The 26,973-nt window shown below is 39.1% G+C and overlaps 1 protein-coding gene and 1 long non-coding RNA gene across 5 annotated transcripts; one reads left to right on the forward strand and one right to left on the reverse strand.

Moving 5' to 3' along the window:
• The first annotated feature begins 1,050 nt into the window (after positions 1-1,050).
• LOC106920099 (uncharacterized) lies at positions 1,051-4,850 on the forward strand. The gene is made up of 2 exons (XR_001418757.2): positions 1,051-1,302; positions 1,369-4,850. It is a non-coding gene; the product is annotated as an uncharacterized LOC106920099 (long non-coding RNA).
• A 5,163-nt stretch (positions 4,851-10,013) lies between these two features.
• b3galt2 (beta-1,3-galactosyltransferase 2) lies at positions 10,014-20,915 on the reverse strand. 4 transcript variants are annotated; one of them, XM_088005069.1, is made up of 3 exons: positions 20,737-20,915; positions 18,895-18,982; positions 10,014-12,372 (listed from the first exon to the last, which is right to left on the reverse strand). In XM_088005069.1, exon 3 carries the CDS (start codon positions 12,032-12,034, stop codon positions 10,706-10,708), a length of 1,329 nt encoding a protein of 442 aa, XP_087861195.1. In that variant the 5' UTR covers positions 12,035-12,372; positions 18,895-18,982; positions 20,737-20,915; the 3' UTR covers positions 10,014-10,705. The 4 variants fall into 4 exon arrangements, with proteins under 4 accessions (XP_087861195.1, XP_014846425.1, XP_014846426.1 ...); XM_014990939.2 differs by having other exon boundaries at positions 20,076-20,915; XM_014990940.2 differs by lacking the exon at positions 18,895-18,982.
• Positions 20,916-26,973: the final 6,058 nt, after the last annotated feature.

Consider the following 26,973-nt stretch of genomic DNA (forward strand, 5'->3'; position numbering starts at 1 on the left):
ACCGCTCGCTCTAATATCCCTTTTCTATGTCAATGCTGATGGACTCTTCTTGCTGACACAATCCAATCATGTCCTGTATTGACATTTTCAGTCCCCGGAGCAGGAATTATCTTTTCACTTCTACCGTTCTGTTTTTTCTAAGATGCCCAACTAAAATATGAGCATCATGTTCATCAAATGTGTGCCAAGAGCACCATTTCTGAGCCTATTTACAGATGTATTTCCCATAGATCTGAATGCAGATTTCAGGTTAGTCACTGAACTGCTTTTCAAAAGTCACTTTTCTTTTCCTCTGGCAACTGATGCGAAATTAGATTCAGCTGTAAAGGCTGAGCTTTTATGTAAGATACAGAGAAGGGCATCAGCAAGGATTTATTTTTGTTTTTCTTAAACATATTGTCTCTCTGTGTTCCTTGCACTGTAATGCTAATTGACAAGAAAGCTGTTAAGAATGGTAAAATATAAATTACTTTGGACTTTGACCTGTGAAGTTGCACCAATTTCAAATTTACAAAACATGCATGTCAAAATATAAACATATTTTTCACTTTTTGAAAATAGTTGTGTCACATTTCTGTTTGGCTTAGTCAGTCTTTACCTTCTTACATGGGAAAAAGCTTAGCACTTTCTAAATGCCATGTTATTGTAAAAACAAAAAAAGAGACAAATAAAATATGTCAGATAATTACAATGATTTTTTTCTTTTTTTTCAATTTGAAGGTAAAATGTATTCTGTATAATTCAAAACCCAAACAAATTAATTCAAGGTGCATATAAATAATCAGTGGCTGTAGGTGCACGCAATATTAAACTGAGCTTTATTGAATCAGCTTGTAATTCAGTTTTAGCATTTGGTCTTCTTAAGTAGAAGACCAAATGCTTAAAATCTAATTTCAGTAAATTAGATTTTTCTTTTTTTTTTCTTTTTTAAATGTCCAAATAAGATTTTCCTTACATTTTCTCATTTTCAGTCTTGAGGTAAAGCTACAGTTTGCAGAGAGAAATCAGAAAGAGTTCAAATGTATTGCTCAGAAGAAGAACAGAAAACGTCCCACTTACGTCAGGGTGCAGTGAAGACCTTCTGTCAGGATATGTGTTTTTTCTTTGTTTTTGGTTTGAGTTTTATTTTTGTTGGAGCACCATCATTCTTCTGGGCATCCACTAAATGTCGCCAGATGCGAGCCCCTGAGAAGCTGCAGGGGTAACCCCGTGGCCACACCTGTAGCTTGTTTGGAGGGCGTGGATTACAGATATAAGCAGTGGCTGAACAACTTCTCATCGCCTGAGTGTTAGCTTACCTTGGTAACTATCGTTCCAGAGAAAGGCCCTCTGTGATCTGCTCGTTATTAATTCCTTCCTCCTTACCAGGTTATCCTGTTGCCTCCTCGCTGCTCCTGTGTGTGCCGTCAGCCCTGGGCTCAGAGAGAGCTCTTGATCCTCGCTGTCTGTGAGTTACCTTCCTCATGTGTCCTCCCTCGACGCTGCCGGTGTTACCGGTCGGACGCCACCCCTCGTGTGTTCACCTTCCCCAGTCTTCGGTCCGTCTCCAGTGGATTCCCCTTCGGGACGCAGAGACGCTTACTCGTTGACAGTAAGACGACCGGTCATCCGCTCCAGTACTCATTCCCTTCCCCCTTCCCCATGAATCATTAAACTCATTATTATTGTTCATTTACTCTGACTCTTCTGATTGTGTTCTTGCATGTGGGTTCGAAATGTGAACACCATCATGACGCCTTCATCATCAAGTCCTGAAGAATATAGTGGATAGCAATGATGTAACACTAAATACCTGTGTGATTTTTTTTTTTTTTTTAATTTAAAATATAAAATTTAAAGTTGTCAGGAAGGCTGGTAACAGGCTCTTTGTAATATCAAAGGAACTGCAGGAATTTCTACTAAATGTAGGTTGTGTTAAACTTCTACAAAAAGACATTGTCCATATGTCTGGTCTAAGGAGTCGAGGAAAAAGAAACAATCTTTGCATTGCTGAAATCTCCCAGTACCTTGAGAAACAATGGGCTGTTGCCTGATAATGTACCATAGCCCTACATTTTATTGACACAACCAACATTGTCATTATGAATCATTAAAGCACCACAAACTATAAAAAGCATGGAATGATGCTTAACCAGACGAGCCCGAGTTATCAGGTATGATGATCCTTTTAGACGCAATGTTACTACAATACAAAACACAGAGAAGTATAAAGAAATGTTTACAAATACTTAAACTCATCAAATCCAGACAGAATGAAACATCAATCATAAACTCTGAGAGAAAATACATGCTTTCTTATTAGTTATGAAACAAAGTGAGGTCAATCACATCACAAAAAATTTGACAGTTTTTAGGTGTGTCTGGCACCACATTAGAGAGACGTGCCGCAAAGTACAGAAGAAGGAAACAAAAACAAAACAAGTCAGATTTAATGACTTCACAGCATTGAAAAAGGAAACAGTCTACAGATGGACAAGAAAGGGCAAAGAGCAAAACACATTCTTGTGTGGAGGAACAGACTGAGGCCCTGAGGTGTGGCATCAGCTCCATCTTGTCTGTCTTTTGAACCCTATAACACATTTACTGAGTTTAGCAACTCACTAGTTTTGCGTCAGTCCCTTGCTGCCCTTTTTTCACGAGCCTTGCCCCTAAAATACAGCAGAAGAAAATGTCTTGGTAACATGATGGCTTTTGGTAACTTGTTGGAAATTATTCTTAATCAGTAAAACAATGTATATTTTTAGTACAACACTACTGACTGTAAATGGGAGTTTAGTAATTCATCCATTTAATCGATTACCTGGAAGATAAAGAGAATTGATTAAGCTGAAAATATATTATTGTACAACTTTTACATACTAATTTGTGATGCTTTGTCAGTTAAAGATGAGTATTTATCCTTTTCTGAACATCATTGCGTGCTGCTGTTTTCTCTATGTAAATGAAGAAAAGTTCAGTTTTTTTCAGCCACACACACATCTTGCTGTGTTTTCTCATGTCTCACTATGTTTCACCAACAATGTCAATTTTGAGAGACTGATGCTTTATTGCATACACATGAATATGGATGCTTGTCCTCTGAATGCGCACATATTGATTGCCTCATAAAAGCCACTACTTGGTTAGCAGTGCAAATTGAAGTGTAAGCATTCTTTGTTAGGGAGATCATGCAAAGGTTTGAAAAACGAGAAGAGTCACGTAAATAAGAAAGAGTTACGTTTTTTGGTCAAAGGACCGTACCTGTGGAGTTTCTGCAACTTGCAAAGTCGTTCTGTGTTTCTCTCTCAATATATGTTACCATAGGGGACACAGAGGATGACTGTAACAGAGGGAGAGTTATAACACCTTCAGTTCCACTATTTAGGGACAGATAGAAGTCTTATGATTCCTTCATTATTTAGCCATTCACTCCCCTGGTGTGTTCCAATTTTATTGAGAGAAAACTGATTTAGCAGTAAGAAAGTTGTTTTTTTTTGTTTGTTTTTTGTTTTTGTTTTTTTGACCAAAGCTAAATTTTATTTAGTACTTCTTCTATAAGTACAACTGGAATCAAATGGATAATGTCAGTGGAAATTGTAGCTTCTCAAGCAAAATGTGGTGCATTTTAATTTCAAAGCACAATGATAATATAGTTAGCTAAACAGTGGTCCTTATGTATTTAAATATGTGGAACCCTTTCTTTTCATTTTATTAACTTCAAAAATCATGGCTTTAGTGAAGAAAGCTGCAGATGCCAAAGTGGCTCTGTTGACCTATATACAGCATCCGTCACAACAGAAAGGTTTTCATTTCAAATGAAAGTTACTATAATAGTTAAAGCTGGTGACAAAGATCTGTTGTCTAAATTACAGGCCACTATCATAACTTTACCAATTCTCTGAAATCCAGGAAGAAATGGACACCCAGAGACTTTATTCCTTCATCAATAAACCCAAACATATTAACAGATATTCAGTTTGGTTTTAGAGAAAACTGATCCTCATCAGTGGCATCAATGCACAAGACAGAAGAAATTAAAAAAAATTAGTCATCAATTTTGTAATAAACTAGAGACTTGTTTGTTGTTTTATAGAGATTATGTAATGAGCATTGATAGCAATGAGCCTTGTTCATAAGTTCATCAGATAGTGTGTTTTGGTTGTGGTACGTCATAAAGAAGAACACACACTTTTCTGGGTTGTTCTGTTTCTCAGCTACACTTATTGCAAAATAGAACCTACAATTTGGCATGTATTCTTTTCTCTCTTTTTTTCAGCACAAAAGTTGTAACTTGAGAAGTTAACACACCCCAGAGTGTGAGCAACACACCCCAGGGGTGTGCAAAGGAGGTCTAGGTATCCTTGACAAAAAAAAACAACACAATAACTTACAAGGTTTTCAGTGAGTGCCATTAATGGTAAACACATCTGGATATTTTGTATAGCAGTTTCAGATTAGGTATGCTGAAGCAAAAAGTGTTGCAAACATCTCCAGTCTCTCCAACATCTCCACTCTGCCCAGGGGACGTTTTGGCCGTAGTTCCCCTGTTATATGAGCAGAGTGTGCTACTTAAAGTTTGAACTGGAAACCAGCCTGCAATGGCCATACATGGTTTTAGGAGGGGCAAATCTGTGGAAAGAGGACATTTTGATGAGGAAACAAAACGCAGAATGACATAATACCTGCTAAAGCTGTGTAAAATACTGCAGTTGGTTGCTAATGAATTGATCCACAACTGTGTGTTGAACTATTTCCTTGTGTGTTAAGAACTCTCTTCAGATCTCTGTCATGAAAACCACATCTTCTGTCAAACACTGATTTAATGTGTGGTAGTTCAGGCCATCTCGAAATAAAAATCAATAAATCTCCAACATGGGTGTGTTCTCGGTTGCTGTGGTTCTTTTATATTTCTCAAAACTGACTCGTAAGTACACATCGAGCATTTTGCGAGATGTGGCAAATGTAATTCAGCGTTTCACAAAACATTTGCAGGTTCCCCCAAACCATAAATTATTTTTATGGTTTTTCAGTTGTATAGTTGAATAAATTGTTGACTCAAAGTATTATAGATTAGTAGAGGAACTATTTGTCGCATACATGTGGCTTTATTGCCTTTCTGAGTAAAAACTATATACTACTATGTGTAGCAAACCTGGACATACTCTGGAAAAGATACTTATTGTCAGCAACATAAATTTTAATATATAATAATAATAATAATAATAATAATAATAATAGCAGCAAAGAAGGTAACGTGCATTAAAGTAGATTTGTTGTATACCCTTAAAATAACAAAAGTGAAAAAATCTAATGAACCTCCAATTTTGCCTCTCAAAGCAGCAGCCATTATCATTCAAATGACTGAAATATCTTTCTTTGCAGCAAGAAAAATTCATGACGTTTTATGTCAAATTCAGTTATTTTTCACATAAAACTTCCACTAGGATTCATCAGTAATGCCCAGAGAGAGGTATTAGTCAGCTCTCAGGCCTGGCTGCTTCAGAAAGGTCAGGAAATTTGTCTCTTCCTCAAGTGTATTTTCTCTTCTGTGGGTTTCTGAGGAACACTGAGTCGTGGTGTTAAAGCCATGCCGCAGCCTCCACTCCATCATGGCAGACACCTCAATCTGTTTTCACCATTTGCCTTTTTTTTATCCACGTTTACAGCAACATAGGTTTTCAATACTAATCAGTCACTGCTCCTTTTTGCTTCATTCATCACTACTTCCTTCTCACAATGTCCTCTTTCTTCTTCATCCTTCTTCCTGTTACCAGTACAGGTAACAGAAAAGGTAATCGAGAAAAGTACAGTGACCTGGCTTTTCTCGATGTTTAACTTCTTCATGTGGTCATGCCTCTTTCTTCTAGTAAGGAGAAGACTGATCTCTCCTGGCATTTTTGCTCTCTTTAACATTCTTTAGACTTGTTATTCTCACCATTCCTGTTTCCATTTTCCTTCTCATTTTTCATCTCCATCATTCTTTAAAGGGCTAAATGGTGCCAGATGCCGTTAATCTGCTGCTCTGATTGTGCAGCGCATGCATGAATGATATCCAACCGTATTCCTAATATCCTCTTGCTTTGGGTCATGGCTTTAATCTTTGCAAATGGAAGGTGATGAATACCAGGGGCCAGTTAAGCATTTTGTAAATTGCATCATTATGGAATGAAATGGGTATTTCGGAAAGAGATTCATTTTTTGTTTTCTGTGAGGTTTCATAAAATTTGTGTAGTTTTCCTTCAAAAGTTGTTTAACCCATTACAAGTCAATAAAGCATTCAATTACACGCTATTTCATAATGTACACCCGTTCAATTGCCTGTGCATAGAAATCAGACACCATAATGTATTCTGGCATCTGGACATATGGAAGGTGATTTACTGAAGATTAAAGCAAGGATCAAATGAGGGAAAAGAGGGATTTACACTACTTTGAACAGGAATATTACAAGACAGTCTGGTCTGAGTACTTTAGAAACTGCTGATCTAATGTAATCTTTAAATTAACCATTTATAGAGAATCAAACAAAAAAAGAGAAAAAGCTGTCTAGTGAGTGGCAGAGGAGAATGAATAGTCTGGTTTGAGATGATGTAAAGACAACAGTGCTTTAACTAACTTGTTCAGAATATCATCTCTGAATAAAAAAGACGTAAAACCTTGAAGCAGATGAGCTACAGAGAAAAAACACACCAGTAATCATGCCTGTTGCTTAAGAACAGCACACCATGGCCTCACCAAAACTGGGCAATACCACATTGGAAAGACATTACCTCCTCTGATGAGTCTGGATCAAGCCACAACATTCAGATAGTGGAGTCAGAATCTAGTACAAACAACATAGCAACATTCCTCCGTTCTGGATGAAACCTAGAGTACTGTAGCATCTCAGGATCATTGCCTGAACTCCACACCGAACCTACATGTTGTCTCTCACCATGTTCATCCCTTAGAGACCACAGTGTGCCAGATTTCTGATAGCTATTTCCAGCAGGAAATAGCTATCAGGCAGAATAGCTTCTGCCTGTCACAAAGTTCAGACTGTCTTATGAGCAGCAGGCAGAGGCACAAAAAGTCCGCTGTACAACGCCCTCACCAGACTCCAATCCAAGAGAGCCCCTTTGGGATATGAGATGGTGGAATGGGGAGATGTGTAGCTGACAAATGTGCAGCGACTGTGTGATGCTGTCATGTCAGTAGGGACCAGAATTAGCTTGCGAGTGCGTAGCATTGTGCAAATATCTAGAAGACCTCCCTGTAACGCCTTGCTGTGGTCTAGTTCATAAGGCTTTTCCAAGGTCTAAAAAAACACAGAGAGGATGTTTACTAATCCTCTCTGTGTTTAACTGATCCTCATCAGTTAAACACAGAGTTAAACTGCTACAGGAAACGTTGTTTCCTGTAGCAGTTTTCACAGTTAAGCCACATAAGAGCTCATGTTAAAAACCACTGGCATTCAAACTAGAGCTGCTTGCCACAGTCAGTTGATATACAGATGATATTTTACAGTTATGTCAACAAATACTTGCTCACAGGGAGTGGATGTGTTTCCTAATAAAATTGGCAGGAGAGCTGGCACAAAAACAGAAAAACTATATTACTATCTTTGTAAAACTCTTGTGGTGACTGTTTAACAAGGGCTTACGAGGGGGTTTAGATTTGCAAATGAATGTGCACGGACTAAGAAAAAAACATAGGCAGCTGTCTTCTTTGCCTGTGGCTCCTGCATGAAGTAATTACTTGCTGCTGTGCAGTTTATCTTAGATGAACATCTTGATATTTTCCCCCTATACTGTCTTCACCATTTTAGCTCCCAGCTCCCTTAAGACTCTTCTGCTTAGTGATTAATAGCTTAAAATATCGCATTGTGTGAACTATACCCATTGTACACCGCCCCTAACAGAATCACTCATATGTATAGGTGATTAAAACGAGAGTGACAGGTGTGTGTAGTGAAGTCCCGGCTCTCCATTAGTTTAATTAAATTACCTTAATCTGATATATGCTATTTTGAGCCAACACCCAATTATATACGTTCCTTTTGTTTCTGGCTCAAAGCAATGGAAGATGGGTTTTTTTTAATTAATTTATTTTCCCTTCCTTTCTCCAGTATACACAAAACCAAAAACAAGCACCTGTTTCTGCAAGGAGAAAGTCATTTGAAGCAACATTGACTGTCTTTTCAAGTCTTGTGAATTCATTTATAATTAAATAGGAAACTATGGTTTTTCAGCTGAATATTACATATTCCTTGGGGTCACGGTGGAATTCAACATTTTGCTAATTTCCCAACAGAAATTTCTTGTCTCCATAATGTTTCAATTCACCTGCTCAGTGTTTTTGCTGTGGAAATTAACTGAGGGCTGTTTTAATACAGCATTAGGATTTTATAATGATCATTTGTATTCCTTTCACAAACATTTGCCTAGTTTGTCTAAAATTACTCACGGACCGCTGGTAGAATGAACAATGACACCAAGTTAATACCGCAGGAAAAAAAGGATCTATGTTCTCAAGGAACTCATTTTCTATTTAGGTAGGGTGCAAAATTAACATGTTAACAGGCAAAAATTGTGGTTTAACAGTAATCATAAATTACGCTTAAGCCTGCAATTTGTGTCAGACATATCTATTATCTTAATGGTGAGCTATTGCAATGCACTGTTTTTCAAATATTTCATTTTGGATATTAAAATAGTTGTGACCGCAACATATAATTCACCCAGTAGTATAAATTTTGCTCTGAAAAGTTTTCAAAATTTATGCTGCTGGGTGAATTGATAAATTCTGTTGACTTTATACAATCTATTCCGATGCTTTTGGTCAACCTTTGATGTTATAGATTCCATGTAACTTATGTCAGGTCTCATCTCCTGTCCTGGTAATAAGAAGGCAATCCAGAAATCATTGCAGTCATACTTTACTAACTAAAGGATTTTTTTTTATCCATTTGGAGAACCACCAGCTCCCCAAGGCTCCGTTTTAGGTTGCTTCTAATTTACTTTTCATATAAAACCTTAAAAAAATATTTGACCATTGCTGCTAAGCCATTGCCTGTGGTTATATCTAAATTCAGGTGTTGCATAATTACTTTAGGGATTTACAAATATGGATGGTAATAAACCTACTTAACCTGAACATGAATAAAATGTAATGGCTTATATGATAGATTAATTTTATCATTTGGAAACAACATTTGTGTGGCAGTGCCTTTAAGTGTGAGAGCTTTACTCAATGGTTAAAATGAGCTTTTTCCTGCTCAGTTCAACATTTATTCACATTACTGAGTTAGTCATGGTTTCATTACATCTCTGTTGATTTACTGTAATTCTCTGTCAGATGGTTTTGATCATTTCTCACTTAAACTGCAAAAAGCTGTTCAAAATATGCCGTGGCTGTAAACCATCAGTAAAGAAACGACATGATCTCATCAAAGCTGCTACGGCCTCTTTAATCTGGCTTCCTGTCCATTTAGTGATCCAGTTGAAAATGTTATTGAGTGCATTTGGGAGTCTTCAAAGTATGGTACCACCAGATTTATATTAGTTTGTGTGTGCATATACTGCAGCCAGAACAACACATCAAGTGTTATTGAACATTTCTTAATTCAAATTTAAAGGTAAAATGACAGCACCCAACCTGAAATTGCTAGTTTTAATTTTGAGCTCACTGTACTATATCCTTTCAGAATTTTGCAATTTACACCATTCATATTTTTATGGAAAAATTTATTTTATTTTTGTTTGTTTTGCTTTTCAATTTGCTACTGACTTTATTTGTACAGCAATTTTGTGATCCACTGTTTCAAACATGCTATGAAAATAGACTTATGATTGGTGAAATACACAAATGACGATTGTAACCCATTTACAAAATATGTAATAAAGGCCATAACTTTACTGCTTTTATCCACTGAAAATAATTTTCAATGTTAAATTTATCTTCTTTCCTCCCACCCCAATGAATAACATCAAGAACACCCACTGTGATCCCACTTTGCTTAAGGAGTAGACAAGATGCAAGAACTACACACAAAATGAATTCAGTACATTTATTTTTTTTTTAACTGAGTCATTGCACATTTACTTAGGTGCAGAGTAGTACTCAATGTAAAGCTTTAGAAAATACAATCTCAGTCATCTCTGATGTGATTGTGGTGCTTCATGTGAATCCTTTGAAAAATAAAATACATTAGATGACAAGAAAACCACTCTTAGCAGTGTACTTTGATAGATCTGTAAAGTAAACACTGAGAAACAGGGCAGCATAACTGGTCAGTGTTAAAAGATTTATATCATTCATTCATATCTAGGTAGTATAACTTTTCAAAATAAATGTACATTTCCCTTTGTCTGTGTAAACACAGTGGTGGGTTTTATTTTTTAACCCATCTCTTTAAACATCATAGACTGACATACTGCACTGCCCTTGAGAGAAGAGCAGGAATTGCCACCCAACTGTTGGCACCTGAATTATCCAAAACCCCACTTTTGAGCTGCAGCTTTCTTTGTGCATCGCATATTCATGTCCCCTATTCTTCCTTTCGGAAATAGCTCCATAGATTTACAATAACTCTTTCAAAAATAAAAAAATAGGTTGGTTCATAAACTGTACACAATACCAAAAACAATGTGCTTTTATAATTTTTTAAATATAGTGCCGAGTTCAACGTTCCCTTCTTTGCACAAGATCCTTTACTTCCTTAAGTGAGCTGTTGTCACAGGATTCATCATGGAAGCCTCTCCCCATGGAGCTTTCGATGTCTGTGTCTGCCGTTCTTCTCCTTGGCCGTATTGACACAGGCATTGTGCTTGTTGGTCTGCAAATGGTTCCAGTACTTGATGAGTTCATTGGGCTGAAACTGATGGGATGTGATCAGGTGGCTGTACTTGCAACTGGAATAAGAGACGCGCCAATGGTTGAAGAGGAACTCATTGGGAGGGGGTGCAGGGTCAATGCGTAACTTTGCCAGGCAGATCCCTACATACACGTCCTCCAGATGCAGCCTGCGTATGCTTAGCGAGGCCTGATAGATCAACTCGGCCATGTCCCCTGAGAACACGTACCCCGTGCCTGAGCAAAATATTGGGTAGCGCTCGCTTGGATAAAGCTCTGGTGGCATGTACCACTTACTGTCCTTGTTTCGGTTTGGTGCATAGCCCCTCATTAGATAGCCTGTAAAATACTTCTGTTTGGGGGGCAATTCGGGTTTTAGCAGCTTTTGGATGAGATACTCTGTATTGATGAACATGTCACTGTCCGTCTTCATCACATAGGAGACGAGTGGGCAGTAGGTGGCTACCCAGTTCATGCCCATCAAGGTTTTGGTGGTTAGGTTATAGTAGGTGTCCCGATAGTCCTGTTGAATGATATCATGGTAAACACGGCTCTCTTCTTCAATGCTACTTTGAAGGAAGGCGTCTGAACTCTTTCCTGTGCCAAGAAGAAAAAGTCGGATGAATCCCAGGCCTCCTGCTACACTCTCATTTCCCCACGTCTGCCGGATTGCGTTGCGTGCATCGGCCTGTCTAGGCTCAGCAGCAATGAGGAGGATGAGGAAGGGCGTACTGTCCCTGCACTTGAAAGGCTCATTCAGGATGTAGCGGTAGGGCTGAGCACTAAGCTTCTCCCCAACATCCATCTCCTTCTGTAAACTGTTGTTAGAGCTCATGGAGTCCCCAAGCCCCACGATGCCCGTCCTGGATCCTCCTCCAGCTCCACCTCCTCCTCCTGGCTCAGCTGCTGTTCCCTCTGCCTGTTGAGAGCTGAGGTTGAGAAGAGGCTTTGGTGCGCCATACCCTGTCTCCTTCCACAGGCTCCTCAGGGAGCTGCTCTGGTTGGCCTCTCCCTTGGGAGCCCGGAGGCCCCTGATGGTGTAAGCCAGCGGGTAGTCACGAGGCCCACTGCGCCCTGGCAGCCATTCCTGGTGGCTGAAAAACAGAAAGACTGTAAAGAGAAGAGCCAGGGAGAGCAGACCAGCCACATGTGTCCGAAACAGGGAACGTTTGATGGTCCAGGTCATCTTGATGGAACATAAGTGCCGACGTCTCCACTGCATGATGCAGATTGGGGTTGCGAGACACTGCTCCTTCTCGAGAATGGGCGGTGGTGGTCACATGCAGTCACCTCAAACATGTGGTTGCCAACAATCAGAAGGTTATCTGAGCTGGCAGATGGGTTGGAGCGAGGCTCCTGGTGGAGTCAAGGGAACAGTTGAGCCCCTAAGTGTAGCTTGAAGCAAGGTTGAAAGGGCTCCTGGTGGAAAGAGGAAGGTGGCTATTCTTTCACCAGCGACGCTTCTCCTTGTCTTCTTTGGCACTTCAGACAAACAGGGTCACGCACTGGGTCTTGTCTTCTTCAGGTTATAATAAGGGTCACCTCCTCTGTGTCTGCTCCCTATAATTTAAAAACAGAGAGAAAAGAAACTGAGGAAACATTCTGCAAAAGACTTCCTTTATTCACTGGCACTGTGCGAAGTGTCAATTATTTTAGCTCCAACTATGCTTTATTTTTCTTTTTACTGTTAAATTTGTCAGACTTGTTTCAACACAAATAATCTGAATTAATTTTGTCCAGATGGAAGAGTCCCAATTAAAGCTTTTTATAGATACATAGCCTAATATCTTTTATTGTAAGCCGATTTAACACTTTGAAAAGAACATTTTTAAAAATATTAAAGCACCGTAGCATATTTGATTAGACAGGGATGAAAAACACAGCATGGGCCTGTAGCTTGTTGATAGAAGATTTATAAAACATGACAAACACATCCATGCCAATGCAAAAAAATAAATAAAAAAGGAAAGAAAAGGGAAACCGTTCAAAAAGGAACGCTAACAGATCAATTAAATCAGTTTAGCATTTTAAAATCTCACAGCAAATAAGTTAAATAGTCAAAAATGACTAATGTTCTGAAAATGTATTGAAATGCAAAAACCTTGCAACCAGTGGATAGTAACATTGTGACTCCTTTTTGCATACAATTACTGGGCTTAAGGCCAAGGGCTTACAGATAAACTATGGCTTTGCTCAATGTGGGGCCGACTAAACTTGCTCTAAACTACATAGGCTGCTGAGTGTCATCAGCCCCCCACCGCACATCAGCAGCAAGAGAGGAAATGCATCTGTCAAAATGAGTTTTCAGGGTCCAGCAAGCAGTGGAGCTGCACCCCAAGCCAGCCTCTGGCGATGACAGCCATTGCTTGTCATTCACCTTCAGCCTATCAAGGCTTCGTACGGTCTTGTTGGGATCAACCGGGATGCTCAATCTTCGAGGACACAAAGGCATGAATACAGAACATGCAGGGAATTATGCACACATGCAGACACACAAATACAGAAGAGTGTGGATAAAATGCAAATGACTGTGCCTGGTGCCCACCAGAGAGTTGTCCACTGAGACAGACATACTGCCGGTCATGTTCAGTCTTCACTGATTCAGAATGTCACTAAGCCAAACAAGCACAACATTTACTGTGCTCTGCATTCATGAACACAAACATGCCAACAGATTTGTGGTCCAACAGGCTTTTTTGCCTAATTACAACGAACAGCACTTACTTATATCCAGACTATGAATGTGAATCATCTCTGTTACTGGCTGTAAGAGAAACGGTTGTGATTTTGCAATATTTCTGGGAATACTAAGATTTAATTAGCATAAAACAATTTGATCCAGATTTGACTAGTTCATATGCTGTATTTATTTCCCTTGCTTAATTCTAAGGCACAGGTGTCAAACTCGAGGCTAGCGTATCAATGGTGGTCTGCATTTAAACAACCGTTTATTTGCCATGACGTGAGCTCAAAGTGGGACGCTACAGCTAGCTAGGATTGTTTTAAAGATAATGATAGAAAACTGGCTTAAAAACAGGTCACTCCAAAAAAAAAGCTGCAGATACCGGTGGAAAGAAAACACCTTCAGGACTACTAATGTGATCAGAGGAAGCTAATTCATAGCTGCTGAGTGTTGATGTGTTGTTCACTAGCGAGTGGATTCCTTTGAATGGTTAGCAGTAGGAATCGCTCCAGTTAGACAGAACTGTTCTTTGTTTTTTTATGACTTTGTTTGGTCTTCACCAAAAAAGGTCATTTGGTAATGAACAAAGTCATTACCAAATGACTTTGGTCATTTGGTAATGACCAAATGACCAAAGCTGTTTCAGATCAACAGCTATTGTTATTGTTTTATTTCATTAAAAATATTTTAAAAATACAACAAATAAATACAATTGATAGAAATGGGTTAATTATTTTTATATTTAATGGTGCAGAAAAGGATTTTTTTTCTCAAATATTGTTTCATTTTAAAAAGTACTCACAGAATGGAGATAATGCTATATTTTAACAGTTTAATGAGAAGTTTCATCAATAGATTCTGACACAACGGCCCTTTCAGGACTTTCATGAATTTGATGTGATTTAACAAGAAAAAGAGTTTGACGCCCCTGTTCTAAAGTGCTCCTCATGCCAAAACATCATTAATGGTGCTCTCTTTCTGAGTTCTCATTATTCTAAATCTCACATTATGTTTCAAAGGTATGACAAGGAAATCTCAGTGAATGTTTTCTACATAACAGAAAGGAAGTTTCTCTACTATGGTCATAAGCTAATTTTTCATCAATGGCACTTAGTTGGTTGTTTTTTTTTAAATACACCTAGTGGTCTTAAACTTCACTACATCAGCTCACAGAGACATTTTCAAAATGTTGTCTGGTTGTATTTATTTTGTCTTTTGCTTCTATTTCTTATTTTTATCATTCGGAGCTCAACTTACAGTTGGTTATAAGCCAGTGGCGTGTGCGAGTATTTGTAACATTTTTCATTGTCTCACAATTTTGATGGGGAGTGTTTAAAAGTCAAATAAATGTTAGACAGAAATATAACCCTAATATTAACATATTTTAGCAGCAGTAGGAAAAAAGTGATATTTGAGGGGCAGAGGGAGCATTTAGTGCAAATATTTTATCGACCTAGTCTGAGAATGATTTCCAAAACTTCCCGTTTTAATTTCCCGTTATGTTTGCTCATTCATCATGACAACTGACAAGGAACACGATAACCTTTTCAGGCGAGTGTGCTTACCCAGTGAAAGCAATTACAGGGGAATGAGAAGGGCCAGGGCAAGCTTTGTTTTAAAGGTTAACATACTTTACATCGGAGCACATTGAGCGCTTGAGAGATTTCTGCTGTCAACCAAATGAACATCTAGTTACACAAACTCTGATCAGGAGAACACACATGGAGGCACACATGGATATGAGTGCGGAGAAATACACAAGGAATAGACGCCCCCCTACGTGCTGGCGCCCACCCAGCCCACAGTCATTCATGAATCGAATTTGTCTAGTTGTTCTCAGCATAAATGCAAATTTCAGGATCATCAGGGGTCCATTTTTACTTTTAAACAGTACTATTTAGTGTGCCAATGCCTCTCCTCATTAATTCCTTTTCTTGCCTCCCATCAATGTCACTTCTATGCAGGCCAATTAGTTACACCAGTGCTAATTAAAGCCCCAGCGATTCTGCAGCGGTCAATAATCAGAATGAAGGCTGTGGGAGTGGCGGACTGGTGACATTATTAGGCGTGCATCAGTGTTGTCACTAGATCAGCTTCAAACCTGGAGGTAAAAATAGAGATGACAGGCGTTTGCTTTGTTTCGGTTTTATCACAGGAAATATGCAAAGAGCATGGATGCAAAACAAGCTTTTGCAATGCTAATGTATGTATGACACTCAGTAAAAACATTCCATTTCATATTAGTGACACATTATCCTGAAGAAAAGTACTGCTCCCATTTATAAGCTATTTAGAGCAGCTTCTCGTTGAAGATAAAGGTTAAAATCCACTTTATTGAAAAAGCTCTGACTGATATAGCTGACTGAGGATCTCGTCTTACCTAATAACGCTATCCAGAAGCAGCAGTCCTCAGTGAACCACAACATGTTTGATTTATTTTCATTCTGATGTGTTGTTGTTGTAGCACTTGCCGTTTAGAGTCAGAAAAGCACAAATTTCATACATGAAAGGAAACATAACTGTATACATCCTAAAGATTAGGAAAACGTTGTGGAAAAACAAAAGATACATCTCTCAGTTAAACCGTTTAAAAAAAATTGATCATTATAGTTTTGTCTTTAAAATGATACATGCAATTGAAAAATGATAGTTCATTTAACCTTCAATCAACCAATTAAGTCCTAAAATATCTAGATTCTAAAATCAAAGACAAAAAGTAGTCAATCCTCATTAACTATCAACACCTTTGTAACCTCTGTTTGAAATGCATAATTTTTAAAATTGTATGCTTTTTTTTGTCAAGAAACTAACCAATTATTTAACATCAAACCCTGTGTGTGTTTGAAGTTCATTCTTTTAGTTCCTCCTATTTGTAGACAATTAAAAGACCAGTTTTACATTCATCAACAAAAAAGCCATGATCTAAAACTGCAGCAAGACTCAGAACTGGGACAAAAATGGAGCTTACATTACTATTTAAACTGTCTCTTCTACTAGACGCCTGTTCTTTAGAAAATTCCAGTTTTAAGTCCTCAAACCAGTCAAGTCTTTTGATTTTACGTTGTCTTTAGACATTTGAATTGTATACAAAAGCAGCTCAAGACATTCTTACTAAAACACTTTTCCTTGAGGTCTTAAATATTTCATGTTTAGTTTTAATAATCTATTATTCAATTGTTTTTTTCCCCTCTTATATTTAATCTTATTTCTCTTTGAAGATTTTTCATCTGTGAGGTGCTACACAAAGTTATTTACCGCTGCTTGCAAACTGGGTGGAAAGTGGGAGTGTCATGGTTGCACGCAACCATGGCATTCCTCTCCTCTTGCTCAGACATGTTTTGTTTGTTTCATTCAGCACAGAAGCTGGCTGTTAGAGATGTATCTGTTACTGATTTTATAAAACCAAGTTCTATTTTAGCACTAATATTTAGTTAATACATTTTTTAAAATGAAATTACTATTGAACCGCTAAGTGGTACCTGAGCTACTTAAACCTCTGGGTTCACCGGGTGGTCTTCAAACTCAATGACTGAGCTGATTCAGCGCAGATGTGAGCTGAAGGTTGTGAAAGTAAAGCAGGGATATCTCAACAATCACAAGATTAATGTCACTGGAATTTGGAATTTACAAAATGTGAAACAAAGGCTTTTTGAAGATGTTTTTGTCTTCACCATCTACAAGGAAATAACCAAAAGCCTAGTGGATGTCACTAAGAAAGTAATTTTTACCTTTATGTTTTTAGGGTTCAAATGGTCTGGTTTGTTTGTTTAACATCAATAAAGGCCGAGGGTCTGGTTATACTCAGCAGGAAAGCCAAAACATAAATCCAAACTAAATTGGTTATATATATACAATATTGTAGAGAAACTCAGGCAACTTCCTTCAAACCTTCACAATAAAAGCCAAAACATCAAATATCACTTTTCAAACACAGAGTTTAGATCAGGCCCATGGAGGACGTGGCCAAACCCGTTCCAAGCCATTCAGCTCCCATGGTAAATCAACCACTTCCATGTTTTTAAAATCTGCTACAATAATGGTTGTACTGTTACAGTTATCTACAGTAGCTTCCTACGACCTTAGTCCAGTAAAATAAAGAAATGAAATGAAGTGATAACTCAAGTTCTTTGATACCGAAACTCAGTTTTTATAACCTCAAAGAAAGGCGTGTCATTAAAATCTGTTTATGCACCACGATTTAATCTTATCCTGCTTGCATAAAACATTCCTCTGTCTGTACCTGCCTCAAGGACAATTACAATGCAGGTAAAGGATCCATGTCTCTGTTGTGAAAACATTTTGTACTGTGTGCAGTCATGTGGATCAACAGTTCTGTGTATATTTGAGTTGGATTAAAACTCAAATATGCCAGAGGATAAAAGGATTAGTTGAGCTTAAATCATCAACTTCCATCTTCAACGTTATGATTGTCAGGTATTCAAAACAATCATCTGGTTTAAATGATCAACGTATTGTAGATTTACAGGCTTCCAGTCCCTTAAGTGTTGCTGAGCAAACTATTGAAACATCAACGCAACCCTTTAACTGTGGATATCGGTCAGATGAGGGTCAGACCACAAGAGCCCGTTTATTATAGAACACTGCCATAAGGTGACAAAGGGTCAGTTGACCCAAATAACAAAAGCAGTGGTGTTATCTCATGTTTGAACGGCTCTGGGTTAATACAGAGCCAAACCTTCCAACGGAGGGCGAGGAGACAGGATTTGTTTTGTTTCTGTGAACTTCTAATAAATATTCCTCCCATTAACACCATTTGAGAGGAGTTGTGATCATATGTAGGGCTGCAAATGTTTAGGGATAAGTGAAATATTGTTGAATTCTGTAATATTACTTGAGTTGACCCCAAATGTTCTGTTTTCTTTTCCCCACCAGACCATCTCAGTCAGAAAGATCATCCAAGCAGTGCTTTATGTCCAACACTTTGAAGACGCACGGACCATCGTGATTCGATACATCCTACTGTTCAAATTTTATTGGATTTCAAATGTTGTTTAGAATAAAAACTGGATAATCAAATTTGCTGTTATTATTGTTGCTAAAGAAAATTATTTTAGCAACAGACTAATGGAGCCTAAATTAGGCCATTTAAAGTCTAAACTGAGAAGGTTGACATAATGACATTACAGACATAACATTTAGTCAGCTCCCATAAATATAGTCCCTGTTGCCTCTAGTCTACAAGACAAAAACGCCAAAATCTGTATTTTATGTAAAAGCGTAAAATGAATGCATTTAAATACTTGACTTTTTAAAAAGAAGACTGAAACATTTTAAAGCTGGGCATAAAAATAAAGAGGACCTCTGAGAAACAAAGGTCTGGCATACAAGCAGAATCATTGTTGTGATAAGGTTCTTTCTACTTGGGAAGCAATATTCACCTCTTCCAACTTTTTCTCCCTTACTCTTGTTGCACCTTTAAGCCAGGCAGTGCATCATGGGGTTCTTTATCTTAGGTGGACAAGGACTCTAGATGAACAAGAAATTATGAAATAAGTTCACAGATTATTGCAAGCAATTCTCAATCAATTACAAAGCAAAGTGTCACGATACAGAGAATCTGTCACCGTTTTTTGGATGAGCCAGAACAAGCTGCAGACCAGGAACCGAATCGCAGTTCTTATCCTCTACACTGCATCTCCTCTAAGGGGTGTCATCCTAAAACCATAAGCCTTAGCAGTGTTCAGCAGTTGGGTGTGTGTGTGAGCTTGCACCCGTTAGTGGGAGTGCAGGCTAAAACCTAATTCCTCTATGACGATAAAACTATATTTGAACTAATGTCAAAAGGTTAAACTTACAGCAATTAAGCTAAAGGGAAAAAGTTTAATCAAAAGCTATAATACTAACACTTTAAATGTCAGAATTACATTTTAAGGCAGTTCAAACTCTTTGCATAAAAGTTTTCACAAAAGTGAGAGGTCAAGCACTAATGGTTGGGAAATTAAGCCCCATTAACGTGTGTCAGTCTGGTGGTGCAGAATGAATACCCAGATGGTGAGGTTAGCATCCGTTTCTTCTTTTTTTAAGCCACTTCCAGCATCGTAAAGAATGTAGAGACTTGGGTGCCAACTAGATCAGGCAGCTTGGCACAATGAAGTGGACATAAAGCTCCCTAAATCAATGTGATCGATAAGAACTCAATGGCTTTGCCTCTTGGCAGGGATATGGAGCGGGCTCCAAAACTGGAATGTGTGCAAATGAACGCAAAACAAACTGACCTCTATTTCACATTCTTTTTTTCTTTTTTTTAACCATAAAAAAATTCCACAATAAGAAAATAAAGCAGGAAGTAAATTATTTCTTACTAAACAAAGGTCCACCTATCCAAAAGTCTAAGGGCTGCTCTGTCAGTGTAACATTTTAAGGAGCCACAAAGTGATAAAGCGGAGGTAAATGATGTTGAGTCAAAGGTGGGCTAAATGGAGAAACTGATTGATGGGTTCATGGATCCCAGTCAAGGCAGCCGAGGAAAGGTGGATGTAATGGAGTGGAGAGGAAGGAGGGGATGGCTAAATGAATAATGAGGATGTGGAGAACCGACGGGACGTGCAACGCTGCGTACCTCCTCCACCTCATGCTGCGGCTGCTGACAGGGCTGCGGTCGGCGCACGGGTGAACTGAACCCCGGTACTCTCACCCGCCATCACCGCCTCTTCTGACCGGGGCTTCAGTTGTGCCCTCCGTCCTCCGCCTCCCTTTTCGCTAATTGCACGGTCACCTTAGATGTGGAAACGACCCTCCTGCTCCTCATGCCAGCAGAACCTCAAGTAACCTGCGGGGAATTTTTTTTTATTTTTTGGTTCTCCTCCTGGTGCGACTCCCTTTTACCCCTCTTCTCTTCCCAGGGTCCGTTATATAATTCTTTTTTCAAATGCACATTTCTTGCTTTACGATGCAGTTCCCAGTTGTTTCCTTGATCTTATCCAAGTTTGTCCTCCTCTACAGAGACGTTCTTGTCATTTAAAAATGAAAAAGCATCCCCGCACTTTCATCTGGAGCCAACCCGCTGGAAGGAAACGCAGAGCGGCGGCAGAGCTGCCGGTATGCGGCTGCTGCTCCACGATGCTGAGCCGGGCTGCTGGGCAGTGTATTCGCAGTGAAACGCGATGGATGAAAACAGAATTATAAAAAAAAAAAATAATCAGCTCCACCTCTGAGTCCCGTCACAGTTGAAACATGTACCCCGACTCCTAGAGGGAGAACAAAAGCAATAACTCATCTACCTTCAGCTCCTGGCTTTGACTGGACACTCCGCTTCTTCTCCTCTGCAGAAGCATTCTTCTGATACGTCTTGGACCGACCCCGACCCCTGCCGGATCTCTCATCCAGCCGAGACAGCTGCTGGCCCGTGAAAGCTGTCTGTCAGACACCGCTACACTGACGGTGCTCGACCGCGTCACAGCACTCTTAGAGGAGCATCTCACGTGACCCAGTTACTCTGTAATGAGACGTTCAAGGGGTATTGGTGAAAAATTCATGGTGCTGCCACAACTCCAAAAATATTTCAACTTTATATTGAACCTGAAGTAATGTTATTGTGGGAAAAAGACAACTTCCGTTTGCACTGCTGTTTTAGAAACTCATCTGAATTTATACGGACTCAGATTTAGGTGAGAGAGTGGATGTGAAAAGTCTGGGAAATGATTTGAAAATTGAAGTGTAGTCTACTTACAAAGCTGTCACAGTCCAGTCATCGACTGGCGGTGTCTTGCGACTTTTTAATTTATCCAGTCGAACATGCCTCAATCAAATAAATACTTCGTCATGCGCTCATGTTGCACAGAGCCCCGATCGTGACCTACCGTATTGTAGAGTGCACCTTACTATGATCTGCATCTACAAAGTTTTTTTAAAAAATAAAAAGAACTGGAAACTACAAGCCGCACCAGGCTACAAGTCGCTGGTATCTCTGCCGCTCGGTTTTCCACAAGGACGCAGCCCTTTTTCTAAATGAAAATTAGCGCTTTCTTCTTTGATTTTCAATTTTGACTTCCAATGATTCACTTCCTGCTGAAGAGCCCCATGGCGGTTGAAGAAAAATCCACAGAAAAGCCGCACTTGGCTACAAGCCGCATGGATCAAAGCGTGGGGGAAAAAAGTAGCGGCTTATCCAGACAGTGACGTGCGGTCAGGGGAGGTAGGTGAGGCAGAGTCTCACCTGTCATCATGGAAAAATAACATATAATAGTAAAATCATTTATAAAGATATTTATATTTTCACCCTGTGGTTTGTACTATAAAGTACCTATTTTTCATTTAATTTAACCAAATCTGATTTTTTTTTTCTTCTAAATCGCTGAATTTTCGCATTTTCCCATTCAAATGAGCTGTGCCTCACCTGGGATTGCGCAACCTCTGGCTAACTGCACTGGCTGCCATTCTATGAGAGCATGCTCTTCCTGTCTGTACGTCGCCAATAAAATGGTTAAAAATATTTAATATTTGAACTGATTTTCCATAATTTAGCTTATGTATTTAATGTACTGTGTTTTTATTGTCACCAACTGTGTGTGTAACGTGTTTCGTGTGCTGAGGAGCAGAGAACAGATTCGAGGTGAGGCAGGCAGTTCTCGTGCCTCATCGCTGGGGGCGCTCATGATCCCAGATATTGTGACTCCACAACCGCAGAGTAAGAGACAGTAACAGCAAGCTAGCCATACTGTAGCTGTGCTGATACAGACAGCGAGAAAGAAGTGGTTTTGAGTTGTACTTTAACGGTTTCTCCCTTTGCTGTTAAGCACAGCACGAAATTAATAATATCTACATGTCCAAGTTTGATTGAGATAACGGAATTATTCAGCGGCGGCGGCACAACTAAGCATCACATGTTAAAGAATAGTCTTTTTGCCCTCCAGCATTGTACACATGCGTGAAATTTCCTTACGTAAACAATAACATGCAGGGGGTCTAGATTCATTCATTCATTCTAGTATTGATAGTGATGGGCAAATGAAGCCTCGTGAAGCAATGAAGCTTCCCAGCCCATAGCTTTTCCCAAAGGTTCATTTGCTCATTCATGTCTCACTAGTGACATCTGCTGTTGAAACTGTGGCAGCCTTGTCACTCAGACAGTTTTTGTTAAACTCATGTTTAGTAACAGGAGAGTCAATTAAATTCTATTTAACTAATCTTTTTTAGTTATTAAAATAATTTGTAGCCAATCCTGGTATATGTTGACTGGCTTTTTTTCTTTTGTCATCGACTGATTTGACATTTGCTTTAGTGTATTTGGAGTGCAGTGCTTGTTGGGGCAGACAGTATTCGATTTGGCTCCTGAAAAACTAAAATTCTTCAAAAAATTCTCTTTTTCTTGGATTTCTAGTTGGCTCTCTGATCTGATCCCTTATATTTTTACTCATCAGGCCAGAATTTTACTCTTCCAACAGCTTTAAGTCTGTTTCTGCTGCTCAAGACTGATATATCTTTGCAGAACAAAGAAATAGTGGACATTTCAAGAAGGTGAGAATTTTGGAGGTTGAAGGGGTTAATTATTTTTATTTAACAATCTTGTGAGCAATCATCTCCAAGTATTTCCAGATGTCAGATTGTTTTCTTTTTGCTGGCTCCATTTCAGTCTATTTATTTGTGTAGCACATTTCAGCAACGATGCAGTTTCAAAGTGCTTTACATAATAAAAACTCACAAATATAAAGTCATAAAATATACCATAATCAATAATTGAGAAAAACGGTAGCAAACATTACATTTGATGAGTGCCATCATCAAAATCATATGAACTATGTTGGTCAAGGTTCCTTTTATTTCGGCCACTGCTGAAGACAAATACTTTTCTGATGTGTAATCAAATACAATAACCCATGCCATGAAGCGGGACGGCTCATCACGCTTTTATTTTGAAAACCAACAAGCAAAATGAAGCAGTCACCTGAGTGAACATACCCTTTGTTTGTATCAAGGGGGCTGCTAATGATATTCTACGGTCTTGATAGCGTTTTAGCTGCTTTCGTGCTAACACAGTGGTGTCCAAAGTCGGTCCTCGAGGGCCGGCATCCTGCATGTTTTAGTTCTCCTGGTTTAATGCAACTGGATCAAATGATGGTTCATCAGAAGACCCAAGAACAACATTGATATGGTGAAAAAGTTGTTGCTACCACCAGGGAGAGAACTAAAACACGCCGATCCTCAAGGAAACGACTGTGGGCACCAATGTGCTATCAGTTAAACTAGAAATTGTCCCTTCAAAACAAAAGCATCACAACTCAAACAGGAAGTTAACCGTAGTTAAAACAATGGGCGATATAGACAGGGAACTTATAAGTTATTAAGTCCAAGTCATTTGTACATAGTACATAGCATTTTATTTATGTACTTCTCAGATGATGCAAAAATGTTCTTATATTTAACCTTGGCCTGTAGTCATATTTGTTCTTTATAACAGATAAGATGTGTAAAAAAAAAAAGGGGGGGGGAGAGTGACGTGAATGTCACTGACAACCTGTCAGATTCACATGTTACAATATTTACTTCCACTATTCATTAGTAGTTTTAAAGTTATTTGAGCAAGTCACAGGACTGATTACGCCATTTTTAAGAGCTGATTAACAGAAAAAATAAATGACTACAATGAACAGTAACTAAAACATGCTGGGGGACATAAGCAGTGACGTGCGGTGAGGTTCATTGCTGGTGAGGCACTGACTTACAGACACCATGCATGTTATTGGACGTACGGAAATTTTGCGCAGGTATACAACGATGGGGGGCAAAAAGACTAATCTTTACATGTCATCCATAGCCGCGTTAACTCAGCGAAACTTTGAAATGTAGGTGTTAATTTCGTGCTATGATCCACAGCAAAGGGAAAGAGGTATTCTCCACGCTGCACGCAGACTCGTTGCCATAGCAACTGACAACAATGCCACTTCATGTTTTAGGATTTAACACCAAAAAACATTCAAGAATTTTGCACACAGAACAGAACATTCAGTCTGTTGTTGTAGTACGTTTTAGGTTTAATGTTTTATTAATAAATAATTGCTGCGGTAGATTAGTTACCGCTTCTACTTTACTGAATTATTTAGACATACTAACTGTGGCCCACAAAACGCACATTTCATAAAAAAAAAAAAAAACTAAACAAAAACATCTTATTGCTGTCTTACTTATCAATGAAATCCACGCACCGATAATTCTGCACAAAAATATCCGCTTATCCAAAGCCAAGTCTATCCTCGGCATGTCTTTTCTACTCCGTTTAAGAATCATCAAACTGTCTCGAAGCAAAACTTTCAGCTCCGGTGTTGGTCTTCTTTCAGTTATTATCTCCTGCTTCAATTGAAAAAACACTTTAGAAAACTGTTTAAGTGTAGAAATGTAGTCTTTCATGTTGATGTCGGAAGAGAGGAGAAAACAAATATATCGCTGTACTTTACTTATTTACTGCATAGCTAGCTCCATGGCTAGCTCACTGTGTCTTACTCTGCAGTTGTGGAGTCACAATATTAGGAATCATGTGCGCCCCCTGCCTTGAGGCAAGAGAACTGCCTGCCTCACCTCGATCTGTTCTCTGCCGTTTCTGATCGTTCCTCTTCACACAAAACACGATACAAACACAGTTGGTGACAAAAAACACAGTACGTTATATATATAAGCTAAATTATGGAAAATCAGTCAATATATTAATTGTTTTTTTAGTCATTTCATTGCTGGCGTACAGACAGGTCGAACATGCTCCCATAGAACGGCAGCTAGCGAGAGGTTGCGCAATCCCAGGTGAGACTCTGCCTCACCTGTCATCATGGAAAAATCATGCCATCATGCCTCACCTGCCTACCCTGACCGCACGTCACTGGACATAAGATATAATTTACCTGCCATGTGTAAAATAATAGATTATTATTTTCTCCCTAGCCATTCCACTCAATTCGTATCTCACTTCACAGCTGTCTGGGCTTTCTCCCATTGACTTGGATTCCTCCTGTAGAATTTCAATCCAGTCAATCAACAAACAGTAGGAGAAGCTGTAAACGATGCACCAATTGAAGTGGACAAAGTCATTCAGTACATGTTGGTCACGCTTCCAAATTCTGAAACACACCCACCAGTTCAGTTCAGCATTTCTCTCTTTGCAGTGGAGGATGGTTATTTACAGCGCAGACAATTTGCATTAAGCTTCATAGCATCACATTGGGACATATGTCATGGGCAAAAAATTGGGTAAAATTTTATACCTCAACAGAGTTCATACCTCCAGGTAGTGGTCGTTCCTCCAAAGCCAAGAGTCCAGAGCCTCTGTATGATGAAATGCACAGAAGGAGGGTTTTTACTTGGATACCTTAGAATTAGTCAACCAAACAAACTGCAATACATTATCCCTGCTCAAACCAGGGATAATTCATGTCACACTGATTACATTCTTTTCAAACACAGATTTTGATTTACAAAACCTGTATCCAATTTGTAGGTCCAAAACAGCAAACAAACAAAAAACATTGTGACTTGTTTGTTAAATGAGCATTTAACAGCTAACTTCTCTGAATTTCCTCTTTAAAAGTAAACAAAACAATAATTCTTGTTTCACCTACTTTCCCACTTGCACCTGAATGCATCTTTAATCCCTCCTTCCCTTACTCCTTTCCTACCCCTGACCCAACCCCTTTCTTCCCCATCTGTAGGCAGAAAAAGGGGGATTTAACTCTGTGAGAGCATGGTGGCCAGCAATTCTCTGGCAACAGCTGGATTTACAACCATTGTTTGCTTTGTAAAGCATTGCATGCAGTCATTCTCCCAGGACAGCATCTTTCATACAGTTCCAAATTGAAAACTGTCGTAATATTGTGGCTTGTCTGCCACATTAGTGATGCATCATTATGTACACAAAATTGCCATCTATATTTAGTAAGCTTTCATATCTTGAATGAAAGAGACATGTACTTCATGACCGTTGAAACCAGACTTTCTGCCTCCACTTCAGAATGATGATAAAACGCTACCTGGCTCATTAATGTCTAAAAAAAAACAGTGCGGCTCCTTCATCAGCCGTCAGTCATGTTTACGCTCAGTCTCCTCAAGAGACCAGCATGTTTCTTGATAAGGGATGAAAGCAGCTTTTCTCTTTTGCTGTCTCAGTAAAAGGGGAGCAGATGGAATTGTAGCTCATGCAAAAGCAGCTCACCACCACAGGGACTCCAAGCTGGTGGGATAGCGGCCTCTTGCAGCATTGTAAATATTGTAAGGTTGCACCACAGCACAGGTGACTGAATAATTAATAGGAGCTGTGTCTTTGACAGAAATACTTTGGAGGCCATTAGCTCTGCTACCTGGCCTCTGAGAGTATATTTGTCAGAAGAAAGCAATGCCGAGGAGGTGATTGATTTCATGTGGCTGCCAGGTTAGAGGCACCGCACCTTTTTACATTAATATCATGTGGCATCTGTTAGATAGGTGACTTCCCCAACTTGTCTAGCGCTGACTGCTTGGGCAAAGCCCAGAACATCAAA

The sequence above is a fragment of the Poecilia mexicana genome, unplaced genomic scaffold, assembly GCF_051168715.1.
Source record: "Poecilia mexicana isolate PSO_F unplaced genomic scaffold, ASM5116871v1 scaffold_4, whole genome shotgun sequence".
Taxonomy (NCBI): domain Eukaryota; kingdom Metazoa; phylum Chordata; class Actinopteri; order Cyprinodontiformes; family Poeciliidae; genus Poecilia; species Poecilia mexicana.

Excerpts from the sequence above, each read along its gene's own strand:
- b3galt2 (XM_014990940.2), bottom strand. The coding sequence starts at position 12,034 with ATGCAGTGGAGACGTCGGCACTTATGTTCCATCAAGATGACCTGGACC.